Raw genomic sequence first — 18,410 nt, forward strand, 5'->3', positions numbered from 1 at the left:
TTCAAATGCGTTGAGGCCCTTTTAAAGAGCGTTTGGCCTTTTTCAAAACGCTGCTAACCCGTTTTAGTGGCCAGAACCTGGGTTTAATGAAAATGGCTAATTCTGAGACTTTTCCCCTTAAACCCGTTGCAAACGCTTCCTGCTTGCCTGTGTGAACTACAGCAAACAGGAAGTGTTCACTTCCCACCCCCGCCCCCTTCCCTCAGGCATTATGGTGGATTCCCCAGGCAGCCGCCATTAGAGTGGATACTGTAATAGGTGGCTGCCATGCCATGCAGGTAGATGGGGTGGATTCTTCAGTGGGGGGAACCTCAGCTGCATGGTTCGCACAGAAACACAGCATTGTAACCCTGCTGCCTTCTGCCTCTGGGATTCCAGCAATCCTGGCTGGCACCTGCAGCTGCCATGCAAATGATGGCAGGGCAGCAGAAACAGGTTCCATGAATCCGTTGCTGCCTGTGAGGGAGGGAGCCTAGAGATACTTCGTGGGTTTTTTAAAAAGTAATTGGCAGAGTTACACCACATCTGAAATATCTGTTATTGGAATAGACATAATGGTGCATAATGGTCACTGTTACCTTTTCAGAATCCATGCCAGGACACCTCCAGTTGTACAAATAATACTGCAAGTTGCCATCTCCAATACCAAATTTCAGTTTTTCCAGGAATGCTTTGTTTTCCATCAAGTCTAGTGCATTGAACACATCAAATCCTTTCTGGCAATATAAGAAAAAATTAAAAATGGTTTAAGGGAATACACTAATCATGTACCAGCAGTGTCATCCTGCCATATGATACACATTTGCTTTGGAAATGCATTCAGGACCCTTACAAATCATCCAGCATACACTGGTAGCTCCTAATTGTTTTTATGTTCTTATTCACCTTGACATAAAGCATCCAAGTAACAGGGGAAGAGGGTTTGTATCTAGGCTCATCATTAGTGCACCAAATGCAACATCGAAGCAGGTTTGTTCGCAAACCCATTGCCTATGATACACAATAGGCATTTCTGATCATGCAGGAACAATGCCTTTGAATGAGCTGAAGTGCCATGTATTAGGCCCCTCCCGCACATACAGAATAATGCACTTTCAATCCACTGTCACAGTTTGCAAGTGGATTTTGCTATTCCGCACAGTTGCAAAGTGCATTGAAAGTGGATTGAAAGGGCATCATTCTGCATATGCAGAAGATGCCTTAGAGGAGCACCATCTGAATCCAAGGACGGCCTCTACACTGGAAGATGAGGGTCACAAGCTGAAAGGCTTGGCCTTCATACCAGAGTTCAATTCCCGAAGCTTCAGTAAATCTGTTAATCCTCATGGTGTCACAGCTCTTCTTTGTTTTTACACCTAAAAAAGTGTCACCAATTTTAAACAGGTAGTTCACTTAGTTGCCAACCCTTGAGTTGGGAGTCTGGGCATGGATTCACTTGCATGGTGTGTGTGTTGTTTTTTTTAAACCAGGTGTTAACAAGCAAGTCTCATGCACAGTATCTGAAAATGCTGGTGAAACAGAACATCTCTCAGATATTGCTGAGCAATCACAACCCCCTCTCCAGTGTTAGAGACAAAAATGGAAGATGGAGTGAATACCTGGATCTTCTGCGCTGCCACTGTAGTCAAATAGTTTACAAATAGTAACTTATGAAAAACTTGGATCTCTGGTCAAAGCTTATCAATGAGCCAGCCCTACTTTATATTAGATTTGGTCACTCTGGACTGTCAGAGATATTCAGTTAAACTGGGACCCTGAAAGTTAGACTCAGTCTGTTTTCCATATTGGCTTATTTTGTAACTTCCACAAAGGGGGAGCCCCCTGCCTCGCACCACACCTGAATATCTTTGGTTCTCAGCTACTGAATTCTATCTGAAACTCCCCTGGAGCTCAGATACAAACATGGAACTCTGTATCAAGCAGAAACTGCTTGATTTTCCTCAGGGTCAACAAGTGAGCTGTGCCAGAAGACCCAAAGGGCAAAAAGAACAGTTCTCCCCCTTGCCCAGACTCTTAATGGTGATGAGGGACTTGAACCTCGCTCCACTTTTCTTCAGAAACAGGAAGCAACGCCCAGCAGAGGGGGCAGAGCTACTTACCATCTTTGCTATAATGAGTGCATCGTTCATTAGATCCAAAAGTGGGGTCTCTGTGTGAACATTGTAGAAGGAGTAGGCGGCTTTGAGGCTTTTATGAACAGGATGGTGCATGACGGTTGATGGTAATGTATAGAAACTCAGGAAGTCAGTTAAAATGCCATTTGAACTCTAGGAAAGAAAAAAAGGATTAATTTGTGAGGAATAAACAGAACACAGAAGTGCTCCACGGCACAGTAAAAGCTTTATTATTCTGCAGTATTATCCAGAATGCTCAATTAATTGGCACTGGTTAAAAGACAAGTTCCTTCCCTCAGGAATCTCACTGCTGTCTGCCCAACCAGCCAGCGTGATACCACTGGATGTGGCTAGACTTTAGCGCTGCCAACAAACACTATCCTCAGCGCTGCCAACAAACCCTTTCCCTTCAAGTTGTTTGGACCCAGCTGTGTCAGAGGGCTCCTAGGCAGATGGCTTTCTTATTTGCCTGCTGAGTAGGACAACTCCATGGTTTAGCGGGGGGAGGGGGGTGCAGCCATGTCTTACCAGACATGGAGGCTGTCACTATGGCATTCCCACTTGGATGGTGGTTTGATTGCTGCAGATGCCTCTGGGTAGGGAACAGGGCACAGCAATAAGCCTTAGGATCTGGAAAATCTTAACTAATTAAAAAAAACCCATGAGTGATGGATAACAAAAGTTTTACTGAACATGGTCTTTAGCAACTTAGCTGGCTGGTAGCAGAGCAGCTCAAGGGGAGACATAATTGACACCGGCCAATGTATCTGACTAACACAATCTGTAGCTAGTCAAACAATTCCAACAACTATAAATAAAGCCGAGGGGGGAGAGATTGGGGGTTTGCTATTTTATTTTGGTTTTAACAAAGGCCCCTTCTGCACACGCAAAATAATGCGTTTTCAAACCACTTTCACAATTGTTTGCAAGTGGATTTTGCCATTCCGCACAGCTTCAAAGAGTATTGAAAGCAGTTTGAAAGTGCATTATTCTGCATGTGCGGAATGAGCCTAAGAATGCTTAACTCTTATTGTTAACTGCCTTGAACCCCAAGGAAAGGCTAGATATAAACATTTGATTATGTAAACAAATGATTTTTAAAACTTGGTGATTAAGTTTATATTACTGATTCAGGCAGAGATTGGAGAGGGGAGGAAATTCAGTGGGGATGTGATTCCTTAAAGACTGCCCCCTCCAAAGCATCCATTTCTTCCAGGAGAGTCTGGAGATTATATAATTCCAGGGGAAACTTCGGGCCACACCCAGGGGGTGGCAATCTCAGCACCGGACATTTAACAGAGTATGTGAAACAGGTCCTTGTTCAGATGTACTTTGGCAAGTGGGTGAAAGAAAACAGAAAGACCAAGGAAAGGATATGCACTGAACAAGTTTCATTTCAAGCAAGGATGAGGCCTAGCCAAAGGCTTCAGAGAAAAAGTGGGTTCTGAGAAAGGATATAAAGAAAGAGAGGGAGAGAACAACGTTCATGTTCTGGAACAGGGTTCCATGCTTAAGGGGCAAAACAGAAGGTGGGTAAGTACCGCTCTCACCTCTACAACAAACGTGTCAATAATATGATCCTGAGGCAGGAACCAGTGGGCCACCTCTTCTTCATCCATAAAAGGAGAAAGATTAAATTGCTTCAAGTAATTGTTAATTAATTCTTGTACTGCTTTAATATCTTTTTGTTCCATAGGTCTCAGACCTGATGTTTTTGTAGCCTTGTAAAAGAAGGTCAGAAATTAAAATAAGAATAAAAAGACCACACAGATGTTAAAATAGGCACTCACGTTCTAGTCAAGTTCAGCAATAATTCCTATGCTCTAAAACAGGGGTGTCCCACTCAGGCCCTCCAGATGTTCATGGACTATGATTCCCATCAGCCCCTGCCAGCATAATGCTCTAAAATAAAACTCTGCATACACCCCTCCCCTGCAACTGAACATGAAGAGGTGCAATCAGCTGAGAATGTCTCCCCATCAAACTGCTGTGTATGCATAACCATCAGTCAAAATCAATAGCAAAGGCTGCTCTACATACCCCCACCTTCTGAAGTGAAGTGGGTGACAGCAAGAGACAGAGTCATTTCCTTTGACAAAGATGAGCTAATACTTTATGAACACCCTGGGCGCTGAGAAGTCTAAAAAGCAAGGCCTTATATTGCCATATGCAGGAGCATAGATAATAGCAGGAAAATATATGGACTGGAATGTGAAATTAAGCTTCTTTTAAGTCTAGAGAGGTCAAGAAATCAGATAGCGTGATCACCTGTAGGATGGCTTGGAAGGATTTCATGTGAAACGTCTTCACCACTGACAGGATTGCCCTCCACGCTCCTGATTTTTGTGGACCATAAAGAGTGGAGAGTAAACCTTTTGACCCCTCTGATCCACAGGAACTGGTTCGATGGCTCTGATGTTGATGTTGAACCACTTCCTGTATAATGCCTGCCTTTTCTGGTAATCTTGGTTCTGGGGAACTTTGAAACAGGTGGAGTTGGGGTAAGGAATATTCTATTCAGCAGTGGCATAGGAGCAGCAGTGGCGTAGGAGGTTAAGAGCTTGTGTATCTAATCTGGAGGAACCGGGTTTGATTCCCAGCTCTGCCGACTGATCTGTGGAGGCTTATCTGGGGAATTCAGATTAGCCTGTACACTCCCACACATGCCAGCTGGGTGACCTTGGGCTAGTCACAGCTCTTCTGAGCTCTCTCAGCCCCACCCACCTCACAGGGTGTTTGTTGTGAGGGGGGAAGGGCAAGGAGATTGTAAGCCCCTTTGAGTCTCCTGCAGGAGAGAAAGGGGAGATATAAATCCAAACTCCTCCTCCTCCTCCTCCTCTTCTTCTTCAATACCCTCTCGAACCACCCTCAAAACCCAAACATTGCTCACTGTCTCTGATCAAGCCTTCTGAAAAGACTTAGTGGACCCCAATAGAATAGTCAGGCTGAAGATGACTTTGGAGTAGTGTTTCTGTTGTTGTTTTGGAAATGGCGACCTTGGTTTCTACCTCTATAGGAAGAAGTTCCTCCAGATCTGCATGGCTTGTAGTTCTTAAGACTTGTCAGATGGGAAAAGGGGTGAAAGGAGGTAGAACTGTTGAATGGAAACAGGGGCTGGAGAAAATGGCAGTAGCCTGGGGAGTCATGGGATGCTCCTGCCAGTCCCAGAAAAGAGGTGGCAGTGGGTTGGGACTGCACCAATGAAGTGAAGCGCCTGGTCGCAATCACCTCAGGCAAGCTGCCTCAAAGCCCTTCATTGGGGGGGGGGAGATGACTTCTCCTTGTCCCTTCTTTCTGGCCTCTGCAGCCAATGAGGAGCAATCTGAAGCAATTAGTGGAGCTATTCTACATAGCAACCTGTCTGGACGCAGGGCTACTGAAACTGTGAAGAGGAGGACAGCCTCCTGTTATTCTAGGAGAGAAACGGAAGTTTCCATAGCCCTGTAGGGACAGTGGGAGATGTGCCGTAACTGTCACAAGCCTCACTGAAGGAGGACAAAACTCTAATCTTAGGAACATTACAGTAAAGTCTATTACACGGAACAGAAGCCCATCTTTTTTCAAATGTCAAAAGAAGCCTTAAGAACCCCATAGCTGAGGTAAGAAAATGAACATTGAATTCATTCTTCATCAGCCCAGTCTCAGGACCCCCTTTCCCTCCAAGATCCCCTCATCATTCAAAACTGTATGGGGGAAAAACTCGTGTCAATTATATTCCAGATGTGGCTCAAGCAGGTGTCTGGAAAGATAGTATATAAAATGGCCCACAGTGAAATGGCCCACACACCTGGAGCCATTTCCTTCACTGAGGAAAGGTCTGAAATACCAGCCCTGCCACATGACTCCTTCACTTTTTAACCTTCCTCCAAATCCCTTTGCAATTGTAATAGGTAGGCCAGGGCCTGTCTTCTGCTCTTTGCCATAACCAGTTATTTTCAGGCCCTGTCCTGAATTTCTACAGCAGCTTCTTTGTTTCTTCTTCATTTGCTGCTGTGCTGATTTGAGTCCATCAGTATGGTGGCATTTGTTTAATGCCAGTTGACTCATGTAGAGAAACAGGAATAGCCAAACAAAAACAAAACAAAACCCTATACTGTTCTATGGGAACATATAAAGATATTTTAAAAATCCAACCAAAAAACACTTCAGCATTAGAATCAATCATTAAAATACACAATGATTTCATCAGTGTTGGGAAAGCTTGCATATGCATCTCTACCCCAAATTCAAGGTTTCATGGCAGAACGCTTTGTTCAGGAACAAATGGTTATTTTCCTAGAGAAATTGTAGCACTTAAAATGTTATCTTGTTGCCTTTCTGCACTTGCCATCCATATTTTTGTACAATTCTTTATTAGCACACACAGAGCAGTTTCATGCAGAGCAAAACCACTGATCTACTGACATCAGTATTGATTACTTGGCTGGCAGCAGCTGTTCAAGGTCTCAGGTAAAAGTCTTCCATGTCACTTACTTCCTAATCTTTTTCAACTGGAAATGGCAGGGGCTGAATCTCAAACCTTTTGCCTACAGGGCCGACACTCCACCTCTGAGTCACAACCCCTCCTTATAAAAGCATCTTCTCAAACTGAAGTTATATTTCTGTCTCTCTTGTATAGTACTGCCATCCCAAAGTGAAAAGCTTGCCTTGTCAGAGATTGACAGAAGGCTATTTTGGGCCCCACGGTCAACGCAAGGGTCCTCTAAGCAGATGCATTGCTTACATCGGGAAGTCTGTAGAGTTTCATTGTTCTCTGTAAGGTCATATTTCTACTCAAATGAGAAAATTTCACCTCTACCAACTTTCTCGGATTTAGTGAGCGATGCCAGTACCTGGAAATAAAATTGAAAAAAAGATTAATCTAATTCAAAACTTGTTCTTGAATAGCAATTCCTCCATTTGTTCTTAAATAAGCATCAAGCCAGTTAATCTAAGACAAAATATTGCTTTGATACTTGTACAGGATGCAGGTAATGTGAGCAGATTTGTTCAGGAGTGGAATTGGCTGCCTAAGAAGAGAAGAAGCGTTTGGATTTATACCCCACCTTTCTCTCCTGTGAAGAGAATCAAGGTGGCTTACAAACTACTTTCCCTTCCTCTCCCAACAACAGTCACCTTGTGAGGTAGGTGGGGCCGAGAGAGTTCTGAAGAACTGTGACTAGCTCAAGGTCACCCAGCAAGTTTGTAGGAGTGCAGAAACACATCTGGTTCACCAGATAAGCCTCTGCCACTCAGGTGGAGAAGTGGGGAATCAAACCCGGTCCTCCAGATTAGGTGGAGAAGTGGGGAATCAAACCCGGTCCTCCAGATTAAAATCTACCTGCTCTTAAACACTACACCACGCTAAGGAGGTGATGAGCCCTTCCCTCTCTGGTAGTCTTTGAGCAGCAGTTACAGTTCTTCTGAGCGCTTTCATCCCACCTACCTCACAGGGTGTTTGTTTGTGGGGAGGGGAGGGGAGGGAAAGGAGATTGTCAGCCCCTTTGAGTCTCCTTACAGGAGAGTAAGGTGAGATATAAATCCAACTCTTTTTCTTAAATTGGCCATCTTTCTCCTTCTAAGCGTTGGAGGTTTATTGATGGCTATTCTTGAAACAAAGACACAGGAAAGCCTTTGGAGAAAGAGATGGAACTTCAAAGGAACACACATGTTTACTTACCTGCAAGTTGCTACGGGTTTGGGGAGTACCACTCCTGCAGTATAAACTGCCTGAAAAATTCCTTCCAAGTTCACTCTCCTGGTTATCTCCCGAATCAAGACCGGTGCTACTCGCTTAGATCGGAGTTTTTTATGGACACACAGAAAATTAATTTCTACCATTTTCTTCTCACTGGGAGTAACAAAGTTATAAGTTACTTCTCGAGTTAATAACAAATTAATATTCTTAAGTATGTGCTGTCTATAATCAGAACCATAATATAAACTATTCTAATGTTACTTGGCTGACCGTCTTCAAATAAATACTCTAGAATAAAGGAAAGGAGGAAGGAGGTATATACATTTGCATATTCATCTTATCACACTTCTGATGCAACATTCAAAGTCAAGTTGCAGGAAAGAGAAGTGCAAACTATTTCACCAGAGCTTCTGCAAATACTCCTTTTCTGTGCATTTCATTTGGAGTTTGACTGCAGAAAGCATGGATCACTTATACTTCCTCTTCTTTTCAGTTCATGCAAGGATGCAAAAAAAATGCTGATTTCCAAATGGAATGCCTTAGTAAGAAATAGTCACTTTTTTATAATGAAGAAATTATTCTGATGGGTACGTTTCTCACTCCAGAAGGAATGTGCTTTCTTTCTTAAACCACCACAGCATGGATGAAAATTCTATAATGCCAGCTGCACAAATAGCATTTTAAAATAGTAGCTGGAACCCTTTCTTTGGAGATTTTTGCCTTGGGGAGATTACTAGGCCTATTCCCTTATAAGGTTTGTTTTGTTTTTGCACAGCTTTGGACTTTTTTTTTCATTTTAAATTTCAGATGAGCTTTTAAAAATAATATCTATTTGTGGTTGGGGGACGGCTTAGTTTTAACATCCACACTGAGATTTGAAAAGTTGCCAAGGAATCTCCCATGAGGTAAAACACTGCAGATTTAAAAAAAAAGTACAATAAAACCTATCTATGCAGAATTCATTATCAGTAGGATAGTGAAATGGGGATTTCAAGTATTTTTGAACTCTTTCTCTCTCTTTATCTATCCCCACAGTTCCTTTATGAATATCCTGGTTATGGTTCCAATTGTTCATAAAAATGGAGAAGCAAGAAATGCAGCCTGACTTATCTGAGTATGATTCAGGGCACTTTTGCACACGCTGAATCATCCACTTTCGATGCACTTTAACAATGTGATACACCCTGAAGATACCAACCACAGATGCAGGCGAAATGTTAGGAACAAGATCTACCAGACCACGACCACACAGCCCGGAAACCTCACCACAACCAGTTGAATCCGGCCGTGAAAGCCTTCATCAATACACTTTAACAATTGTTTGCGAGTAAATTTTGCTATTTTGCACAGTAAAATCCAGCTGCAAAGCAACTGAAAGTGGATTGAAAGTGTATTATTCTGCATGCGCGAAAGTGCCCTAAGTGTGCACATTCTCAGTAGACACTAGAGCTGAAGTTTTTCAAAGGGACTTAAGTTAGGCTGTAACTCAGCAGAGGATGCTCTGAGCAAACATTTTCAATTATTTCCATAATTTCTTTAAAGTTGTCCCTTATCTTCTCGCTTGATTGCCATCATGCCTTCAGTATGTCTAACAATCAGAGCAGCTTTAAAATATACACCTCTTACTGATAATAAGACAAGAAAATGTCAAGACCTACCTCTCATAAATCCGAATATGTGCTGGAATAGCACTTATGAAACCTACCAATTTTCTATTGGATGATACTCTGACTCCACAGTGCCATTGTGGAAGCCAGCCTGGAGGCCTTAGTGCCCTGGAATCAGACACAAAGGAGGAACATAAAGGATAGCCACTTGAGATATAGAAGACGGGAGAGTCTATGGAATTTTTTTACTCACCACAAGAGGAAGTCTGGTGAATAGTCAAATCTAAACATATTATCGTCATCTTCTACATAATTCTCATTTAGCAGCATGTATAACTCCTTCAGCTGAAAAGCATTAAGAGGAAAAGCACTAAGCGCAGTGTACAAAGCAAAAATCTTCCCCATTGTTCTCCACAATCCAGCAACTTTGGTGCATGTAGGGAGTGGGAGCACACATGGTGTAACTTTGGTGCATGTAGGGAGTGGGAGCACACATGGGAGCTTTTTCTGTGACTGTCCCCAGGCTCTGGAATAGTTTCCCCTAAGAGATTCACCATGCACCTACCCTTTATGGGTCTAGACCAGTGGTGGCGAACCTATGGCACATGTGCCAGAGGTGGCACTCAGAGCCCTCTTTGTGGGCATGCATGCTGTCGCCCCAGTTTGGGCACTCAACAGTGGCATAACGCCAAGGGGGCGAGGGGTGCGTGATGCACTGGGCATGCGCCCCTATGGGGGCGTGGCAAGGGCATTCCAGGGGCATGGTGGCATTGTTTCAGGGTGTTCCGGGGGCGTTCTAGGGCAGGGCGGGGCAGACAGGGGCATGGCAAAGGTGCAAGGCGCACGTGTGCCCTGGTGCAATTTCCCTTTGCTCCAACCCCGGCACTCAGTGTCTAAAAGGTTCGCCATCACTGCTTTAGGGAAACAGCCATATTTGACTGAGCATACGTCAATACTTCTCAGCAAAGAAACAAGTGAACATTCCTTGCTATTTTTTAAGATTACAAGTGGTCCTACTTACAACTTCAGCATTGCTCAGATCCAAAGTGTCCCATGTAAAACCCTGTGGTAATGAATATGGCTCTAGACGGATATTGTCTTTATCTGGTTCAATTGCACCATGAGATGTTATAACTTCACCTGATGCAGAAAGAGATGGGGAAAGAAAAAACAGGGTAAAGTAATATTGCATGTAAGCTAGGAAGTGTTTTGAAAACTCATCATTTTTCACAATAATACAAAGACTTATTGCACAAATAGGTCAAGAGAACAGTTAAAGTAATTCTGAAGTAAACATTAGGTTGCTGACATTGTTTCTTGTCCCCTACTTTTTACCACGTTGAAGCATGGTAGTGGCATCAGCACAAAGTACAGAATTGCATTGAGTATTGCAGGTTTGAAAACCAATGAGTTTTAAGGTTCAACCCCCTTCCCTCCCGGTCATCTTTATTAGAGGAGGGTTCCCTACTGAAAATACCAACTGTTATTATGACTACTGGACAGTACGTCCCCCACTAGCCTCATTTTGATTGATTTATGGATCTAAATTAAACTGGCAATTTCCACCACCACCACCCTGCTTCCAACTGCATACCCCCCCATGTCATTCCTCAGGATTCTCTCTCCATACCCTCCCCACCCCAAGCCCAAAGGATCTCATTGAGATCAGTAGGATGCAGTTAGTATGCTAATAACAAAATCTGTCAAATCTAAGGATCCAGTGATTGTTGTGAATGGGTAAGATAGATCTTTCTAAAAACCTGAAAAGGATGTGGGGTTTGCAGAAAAAAAATCTGAGATCTTAAAAAAATACATGGATGGGTTTAAAAAAACTAAAAAATGATAAAAGGAACAACTGCAGTTTTAAACAATGGATTCCCTTAGTGGCTGTTGATATTCCTGGCTGCTCTTCTGTGAGCTAAGTCAGGAAGAGAGGGCAGGGTCCTCTACAGGCCTATTTTGGCATCTGAGGGAGGACTCACTTGGTCCAGGCCCTGACTAGAATTGCCAGCTCCAGGTTGGGAAATTCCCAGAGCTTTTGTGGTGGAGTCTGAGGAGGGAAAGGTTTGAGGAGGGGAGAGATCACAGGTGAGTATAATGTCATAGACACCTCCCTCCAAAGTAGGTGTCTGTCATCTGGAGTTCAGCCGTAATTCTGGGGAATTGCCAGGTCCTACCTGGAGACTGGTACCCTTAGGCCTGCAAGTAACCTCCAGGTGACTTGATACCACCTGACTTACATGAGTCAACTAGGCCTGGCTGCTTCCTGCTGTTCAACAGTGGCCACCCTAAGAAAGCCAGTGTGGTGTAGAAATCAGAGCTTCAGAGTAGGGTCTGGAAAATCCAGGGTTGAATCCCAGTCTTCTTGCAAAAACTCACTGGGTGATTTTGGGCCAGTCATGTATTTTCAGTCTAATCTACCTCACAAAGTTGTTGGGCTGATAAAAAAAAGAGTACAATAATGTAATCTGCTTTGGTCCCCATTGTGAAAAAAGGTGGGATATAAAGGAAGTAAATGAATAATAAATACAGCTGAAAATGGGAGGCAGATAAAAGCTAGATTGGTGAATGGCTGAGAAGGAGAAAATGAAACAGGGAAATGGGAAAAGGTATAGGTTTGCCAGAAGGAGACCAAAGAGGAAATAGCATAGGGGGATACAAGGAAAATGAGATGCCACCCCAGAAGGTCTTGAGGACTCTCTAATATGCAAGTGGTCTGGTTCAGTGGCTGGTTCAGTGGCTGACACCACACAACTAGGCCAGTCGCTCCGTGGAGAGGTAGTGCATCGGTTGAACTGCAGCACTTGCAAACGTCGTTCTTTTTCCCCCAGGGTAGATGTCACGGGTGTTTGGCGCCAGGATTGGCCAGTGTGGGCTGCCATTGTGGGGGTGGGCTCTACAGCACCGATTCCTAGTGGTCGCTTCGCACGATGCCGGCTGCGGAGCACCGTTGTTGAAAAGACTTGCTAGTTTAGCAATTTTCGAATACCCCATTGTGGGGCCACTGGAGCGTTGCAGCATCGCTGCAGCGTTGTTTCTGCAGCAGCGGCCGTGCGAAGTCTCTGCCCATAATGCTGTTTTACCGGCTTTTTTTGCCCATGCAGAAATGGCCTATGTTTAGGAAATATCTGGATATTTGGAGGATAAAGCCTGGGAAGAGTGTGATCTGAGGACGGCATAATGCCATAGACTCTACCCTCTAAAGCAGCCATTTCCTCTGGGGGAACTAGGGTTGCCAGACGGCAGATGTGGGCTGGAGATCACCTGGAATTACAACTGATCTCCGGATTACAGAGATCAGTGCCCCTGGAGAAAATAGCTGTTTTAGAGAGTGGACTCTATGCAGAGGCATAGGGGGGCAAAATGGCGCCAGCCCCTGCACCCCCTTGCAGCAGTATCAGGAGAGAACTACACTTCCCACCAGGAAGTTTCTTTCTCCTGCAACCTGGTGGGAACTACACTTCCCAGAAGCAAGGTCTCCAGGGAACTATAGTTCCCACCAGGCTGCAGGAGAGAGGAACTTCCTGGTGGAAAGAAATAGAAACTAAGGGGCAGGAGAGAGGAAGGTAAATGGGGGGGGGAGGAGCAGGGGGAGGGCAAAGGGTGTAGGGGATGAGGAGAGAAAGGAGGCGTGGTTGGGGGGGCGATTTACGGCCCCCACCGGCACATGCCCAGTGCACAGCGCCCCCCGCCCCCTTGTAGATCTGTCACTGACTCTATGGCATTTATACCCTCCTGAAACTGCGATCCTCCCAAACTTCACCCCACCCAAAGCTCCCCACCAAATCTCCAGGAATTTCCCAACCTGGAGCCAGTAACCCTAAGGAAGAGATTATTTCTGTGCCTGGAAGTCTGTTGTGATTCCAGAATATCTCCAGGCCTCACATGAAGGTTGGCAACCCCAGGACAGGAGGAAGAAGGAAAAGTGAAGAGGCTATGGGGTCTTTCAGGAAGGAGAAAGGTAATAGTGGGGAAGGAGAAAAGGAGATAGCTGCCACAAGTTCTTATGTGTTCCCACTTGCAGTTAATAGTGATATACACTTTAACAACCTCTGTATTACTTCTCATTACTTATTTTACAGTTCAAAGATCTAATTTCTCTCTTTTGCTTTTCCATTACAAAGCATAACAGTTCTGCTTGAGCAAATAAAACATGAATGTGGGGAAACAGGTAAAAGAAGGAGAAGATCTGAAGTGAATTCCTTCTAGTCATTCTATGTATATCTCTGAACTGTTCTGCCGACATTTCCATTAACTCACTAAAATACTCCAGGCACAAGTTCCTTTTTACATGCCAAATATTGCTTAGTAACAGGAACAGATATTTCTAAATTCACCAATTGTTAACTTCACCCTTTCTCTTTCCCAGTGTTTCTCTTCCTTTTTTATCTCCTTCACTGTAAACATTTCAATTGTTAAAGTGTCAGCTGCAAATTTCTTAGGGCAGGGAGTTGTCATGTTTGCTTATTTTCTCTTTAAAGTGCTTTATACAGCAATGACATTTTTCTAATTCTGCTATTAAGGATTTGCTAATTTATAATTAAACCACTCCAGTCATTCTAAAAACTGAGGGAAAACTACATAGAAATGTTCACTGAATTAAACACAGATTCTCCTTAATACAGCTTTCATATCTGGGCCCAGTTATTATGAACTTACTAAGCTTGGGTACTGGCTGCGTATCCCAAAACTGGTATTTACGTTTGGTTGCTTCGTCAATGTTCTTTGCTGGTCCTTGGCATGCAGACAGTAATTCCATGGCTCTCTGAATATCTTGCAGCTTCTGCATTGGGATGGCCGGATTCTGCAGAAATACATGGAACAATAAAGAGAAATTTGTTGATTACAAACGCAGGCATGCCTTGCCTGTTTCAACTATATTGTATCTTTTTGTGGGCCCACATCTACAGTACCTAGGTATTAAAAGTACAGTGGAAACTTGGTTTTTGCCGCTAATGTGTCCGGCAACAAGTGGCGAAAACTGAAAATGGCGCACCAGAGATATTCAAAAATCGCCTCAGAAGCCGAGGCGACCGCCGATCTCCGAAACGACCAAACGGCCGGGGGCAACCGGCGAAGACCAAAACCGTCGATCTCCCAGGGCAACGAAGACTGAGGTTTGTTTGTACCATTGAGGAGTTTATTGTAATTTCCAACCATCAGTCTCAAGAATTATTCCCTCCCAACCCACAGACAAAATTGTCCTAAAAACAAACAAAGTGGCTTAATGTGAATATTTGTGCTTTATGTTTTAAACAGAAATAAATTTCTAGTAATGTGACAACAGAACAAAATATTGGCTATCTTATCTCAAATTAATATGGAATCACCGGTAAGGCAATTCCTGGTCATGTGTCTTTTACCCCTCCTCCCCTTTTCTCTCACATTTATCATTTCCCTCTAATTTTTTTTTCTTCTTCCAATCCCTCCTTTTTCAAACTTCTCTGCCTTCCCAAGTGCCTGGTTTTCCTCAACCCCTCTCTTCTTGTAACAACTTATGAATGCATTACATGACACCATCACATTGTGGGTTTCCCCACTGGTATCAGCCAATAATGTATAGCAGGGTTGCAGATACTCTTATCACACAATGTGCTCAACAGACATTACAGGAAGGTAAATGGGGAACTCAGGCACAGCGCGGAGTCTCCGGTAAAACTTAACGTTACTCTTAAACAGAGATTTTTCTCCCCCCCGCCCCCATCATGAATAGATTTTCCCTAACGTTCTTTTCAGCTGCTTTTGTCAAGGTTGTCGCTTTAAAAAAAAAAAATTCCAAAACAGTTTTCTTTGTATTTAAACCTGCCCTAAATGCATTATTGCAATACAAGTTTTAACAGCACAGGGTATAACATACCAATACATGGGGCAGGAAGCCCCTTTTCACCCTTCTCTAATCTAGCTGCTTAACTGAACAAAGTTCAAATGGCAAAACAGAACGAGTGTGAAAATAAACTCTGCTAAAGATGAAGAACCAGTAACCTTATACCGCATGCACTAACAATGAGCCATATGTGAAAACAAGGTTTGGTTAAAGCAGGTTTATTCTATAACAGCCTTTGTTAGACAGGAAAATACACACTCATATTCAGCAACATTTAAAGGGAAGAGGTATTGTCCCCCCTCCCCCTAAAATAAACTTTAGCAGACAGACTTTACAAATGGCTGGGGGCCTGTAAAGCAAAATGCATGACATTTAACTGTATGCATCATATAAAAGAAACAGGTTGCCAAAGAGCAAATCAAACATTTCTGGCGAGGGAACGTTTTGTGGGGTGCTATGAACTTGCATCAATTGCTAACAGAATGTGCAGGCTGTGCTCCCCTCCCTAGAATATGCACCGTCCTGGGAAAATATAACCTTGCCTCCACATCTGCAATACATTCCCATGTAAGGCCACCACATCTTTGTATCATAGTAATGACAAAAGCAAGATTGGGGAAGAAAATTCTAGGTGCAGCATCACCAAGAGGCCCAGGGATTTGATGTTTGTGCCCGATATCACAGGAATGTGCACTGGCTTGCTTAGACCAGTGCTCTGTTTTCCCCAGCCTGTGCTCCTGTCAGAAGCCCGAACACCAGTTTTTAAGTAGTATGTCTGCAATAGTAAGGACAGGAGCCAATGCATTAATGTCTGTCTGGACAAGTCAGAGCCTGTGGCAGCGTTATAAAGCAAGGCAGTTATTTACAGAGAGGACTTGTGATGCACAGCCAGCTGCTTTCCCACTAAGCTACCTACTTCACCAGTGGTAGCAAGCCTTCGACATGTCTCAAAGGCGACACACACCAACGTTTTGGATGACACGGTGAGCCCAAAAGGTTCACCATCACTGTTCTACATGGATGGCTCACAGACTTTGCAACCAAATCTCCCTTTCAGTGTGGCGTGGAGTTAACATCATAACTGTCTTGCTGACAGACCGATTCTCACCTGTGTTTCAAATCTTTTGGTCAGAAAGTTTCACTTCTTTTTAACATAACCCAGTACACAATGGAGCAAAGTAAAAGTCAATTAGCACAAAGTATCAACAAAGAAGAATTCACAATGATAACAAAAATACCGCTTCCCTCTTCAACAGACGCTGGAGACCATCCTTCCTGCTCACCTGGTGCCAAGCTTTACGAAAGGGTCCTGAGCTAGGCATAGGATGGATTTCACATGTATTGCTGTCATTTTAAGACAACCCAAGATCAAGCTCACATTTAAATGAGCGCAGACAAATCCACCACATTAAGGCCAGGCATCTGACCAGACACAGATCACTTTGCGGGGGGAGGGGGGGGGGCAGGCGGTAAAAGATATGGGGTGGAAGCCAGAAAACACACATATTGCGACTGCTACAAGCAGTCCCATAATGCACACCGGGCTCATAATGCACGCATAAATTTCAAGAGAATGTAGAAAATACAAGCACCACATACAGCAGCTTGTATAAGACAGGAAAATATATTTCCTGACTGAGAAGAGAACTTGGGAATTCCTTGTCTCTGGAGGGCAATCAACACCTCCCATAAGCAAAAAATAGGACATAGAAACAAAAATACAGTTTCTGGCTAACTCAGACTTCTAGGGATTCTCTAGTACAGGGGTGGCCAATCTATGGCACCCCAGATGTTCATGGACTACAATTCCCAATTGGCCATGCTGGCAGGGGCTGATGGGAATTGAAGTCCATGAACATCTGGGGTGCCATAGGTTGGCCACTCCTGCACGAGGTTGGCCAGAGAATTCACAAACTAGAGTTAGTACAGTAGCTCTCACAGTTGGATATTGGTGCACAAGCCTGGTCCTTGCTAGACCGTATTTCAGAAAGTGGAGGGCTTATATGAATGCTCCCTCTGAAAAGGTAAAAACCAATGCATTATTTTCCTACCATCATATGGATTTTGAACACGGAGCTTCCTGGGTAGTGTGGGCAGTGTAGGGATGAGTTGCAAAGATCTCACAGCAGGGTTGCCAGACAGGAGAAAGTTTTAACTCTGGCTAATTATCCACAATGTGTCTGCTGTGTGAGGGGGATGAATGTCCACCGAAGCAAGGTTTTTTGTACAAATGTATTTTCTTGAGCATCGTTTTCACTTTCCATTCTTTCCAAGTCAAGTGAGACCACTTCTTGTGCAACTTTTAATTTCCTTTGTCACCAGAGGAGGCAGACTTGCTAGTGAGCACAGCTAAGCCCTGAACATCTTCTCTCCACCCATAGCTAGCTCCACCCTTCCCACTCCCTCACACTGCCGTCCACACCTTTTTTCTCACTCTTTGTTCCATGTTGCCGGTTCCTTCTCTAAATGCTCATATGGAAATAACAACATCTTGATATAATAATAATGAAGATCTGACTTTGACTTGACAAACCGTACAAGCAAGGTCTCTTTTTGGATGCACCCTACCTCTCCCGCCCTACTTGGGCCCTCCCCAATGACTGGGAGGGCTTTTAAAAACTTCATTTATTCACGTCTTCATTCATTTCACGTCTTTATTTTAAAACAAACAAGTATCTTATCCTACGGCGGCGGCGGCAGGCAGGAAGTGTGTCTGTGTACATGTGTGGAGGAGAGGGGGAGAGAATATCAGGTTTAGGACATAGTTCAGCAGCGTGTGGTCCAGGGAATTGTTTTGCCTCTTTCATTTTGGGGGAGGGATTATTTCTGGAAAAGGGTCACAATATTGATGTAACTGCAAGAACAGAAATATCATTATAACAGTGATTTAAAAACTTGCACAAAGCCAGCAATCTTGGCACTACCAGGTATGATGACATCTGCGACCTTAAGGCTGAGTTGATGGGCAGAGTTAATAGAACCTGGAGAAGGAGGCCCCGGAGTTCTCTGCAGAAAAACTACACATGTAGAAATGCGAGGCCACCCAGTACAAACCCACTGCTCAGTGAACAGCCCCAAGGTAAGCCTTCCATGCATAATGGGCCACTATTCGAAGAGATATTTCACCTTCTGTGCTCCTATATGAACTGCTTGATGTCATATCTTAGATGCTTATGTGACTTTCTAAA

General features: G+C 43.8%; 1 protein-coding gene across 2 annotated transcripts in view; it reads right to left on the reverse strand.

The window, feature by feature from the left end:
• Positions 1 to 18,410, reverse strand: part of NMT2 (N-myristoyltransferase 2) — a 41,285-nt gene that overhangs the window by 2,791 nt on the left and 20,084 nt on the right. The window contains exons 3-11 of one of the 2 annotated variants that reach the window (XM_048510841.1): positions 14,100 to 14,202; positions 10,420 to 10,538; positions 9,652 to 9,743; positions 9,450 to 9,566; positions 7,774 to 7,944; positions 6,838 to 6,946; positions 3,665 to 3,835; positions 2,100 to 2,267; positions 579 to 716 (exon numbers count right to left, since the gene is read on the reverse strand). In XM_048510841.1, the coding sequence (XP_048366798.1) occupies positions 579 to 716; positions 2,100 to 2,267; positions 3,665 to 3,835; positions 6,838 to 6,946; positions 7,774 to 7,944; positions 9,450 to 9,566; positions 9,652 to 9,743; positions 10,420 to 10,538; positions 14,100 to 14,202 (1,188 nt within the window). Of the gene's footprint in view, positions 1 to 578; positions 717 to 2,099; positions 2,268 to 3,664; positions 3,836 to 6,837; positions 6,947 to 7,773; positions 7,945 to 9,449; positions 9,567 to 9,651; positions 9,744 to 10,419; positions 10,539 to 14,057; positions 14,203 to 18,410 lie in introns of both variants that reach the window. The other variant, XM_048510840.1, reaches the window with a different exon arrangement.

This window comes from Sphaerodactylus townsendi, linkage group LG11, assembly GCF_021028975.2.
Source record: "Sphaerodactylus townsendi isolate TG3544 linkage group LG11, MPM_Stown_v2.3, whole genome shotgun sequence".
NCBI classification, from domain to species: Eukaryota; Metazoa; Chordata; class Lepidosauria; order Squamata; family Sphaerodactylidae; genus Sphaerodactylus; species Sphaerodactylus townsendi.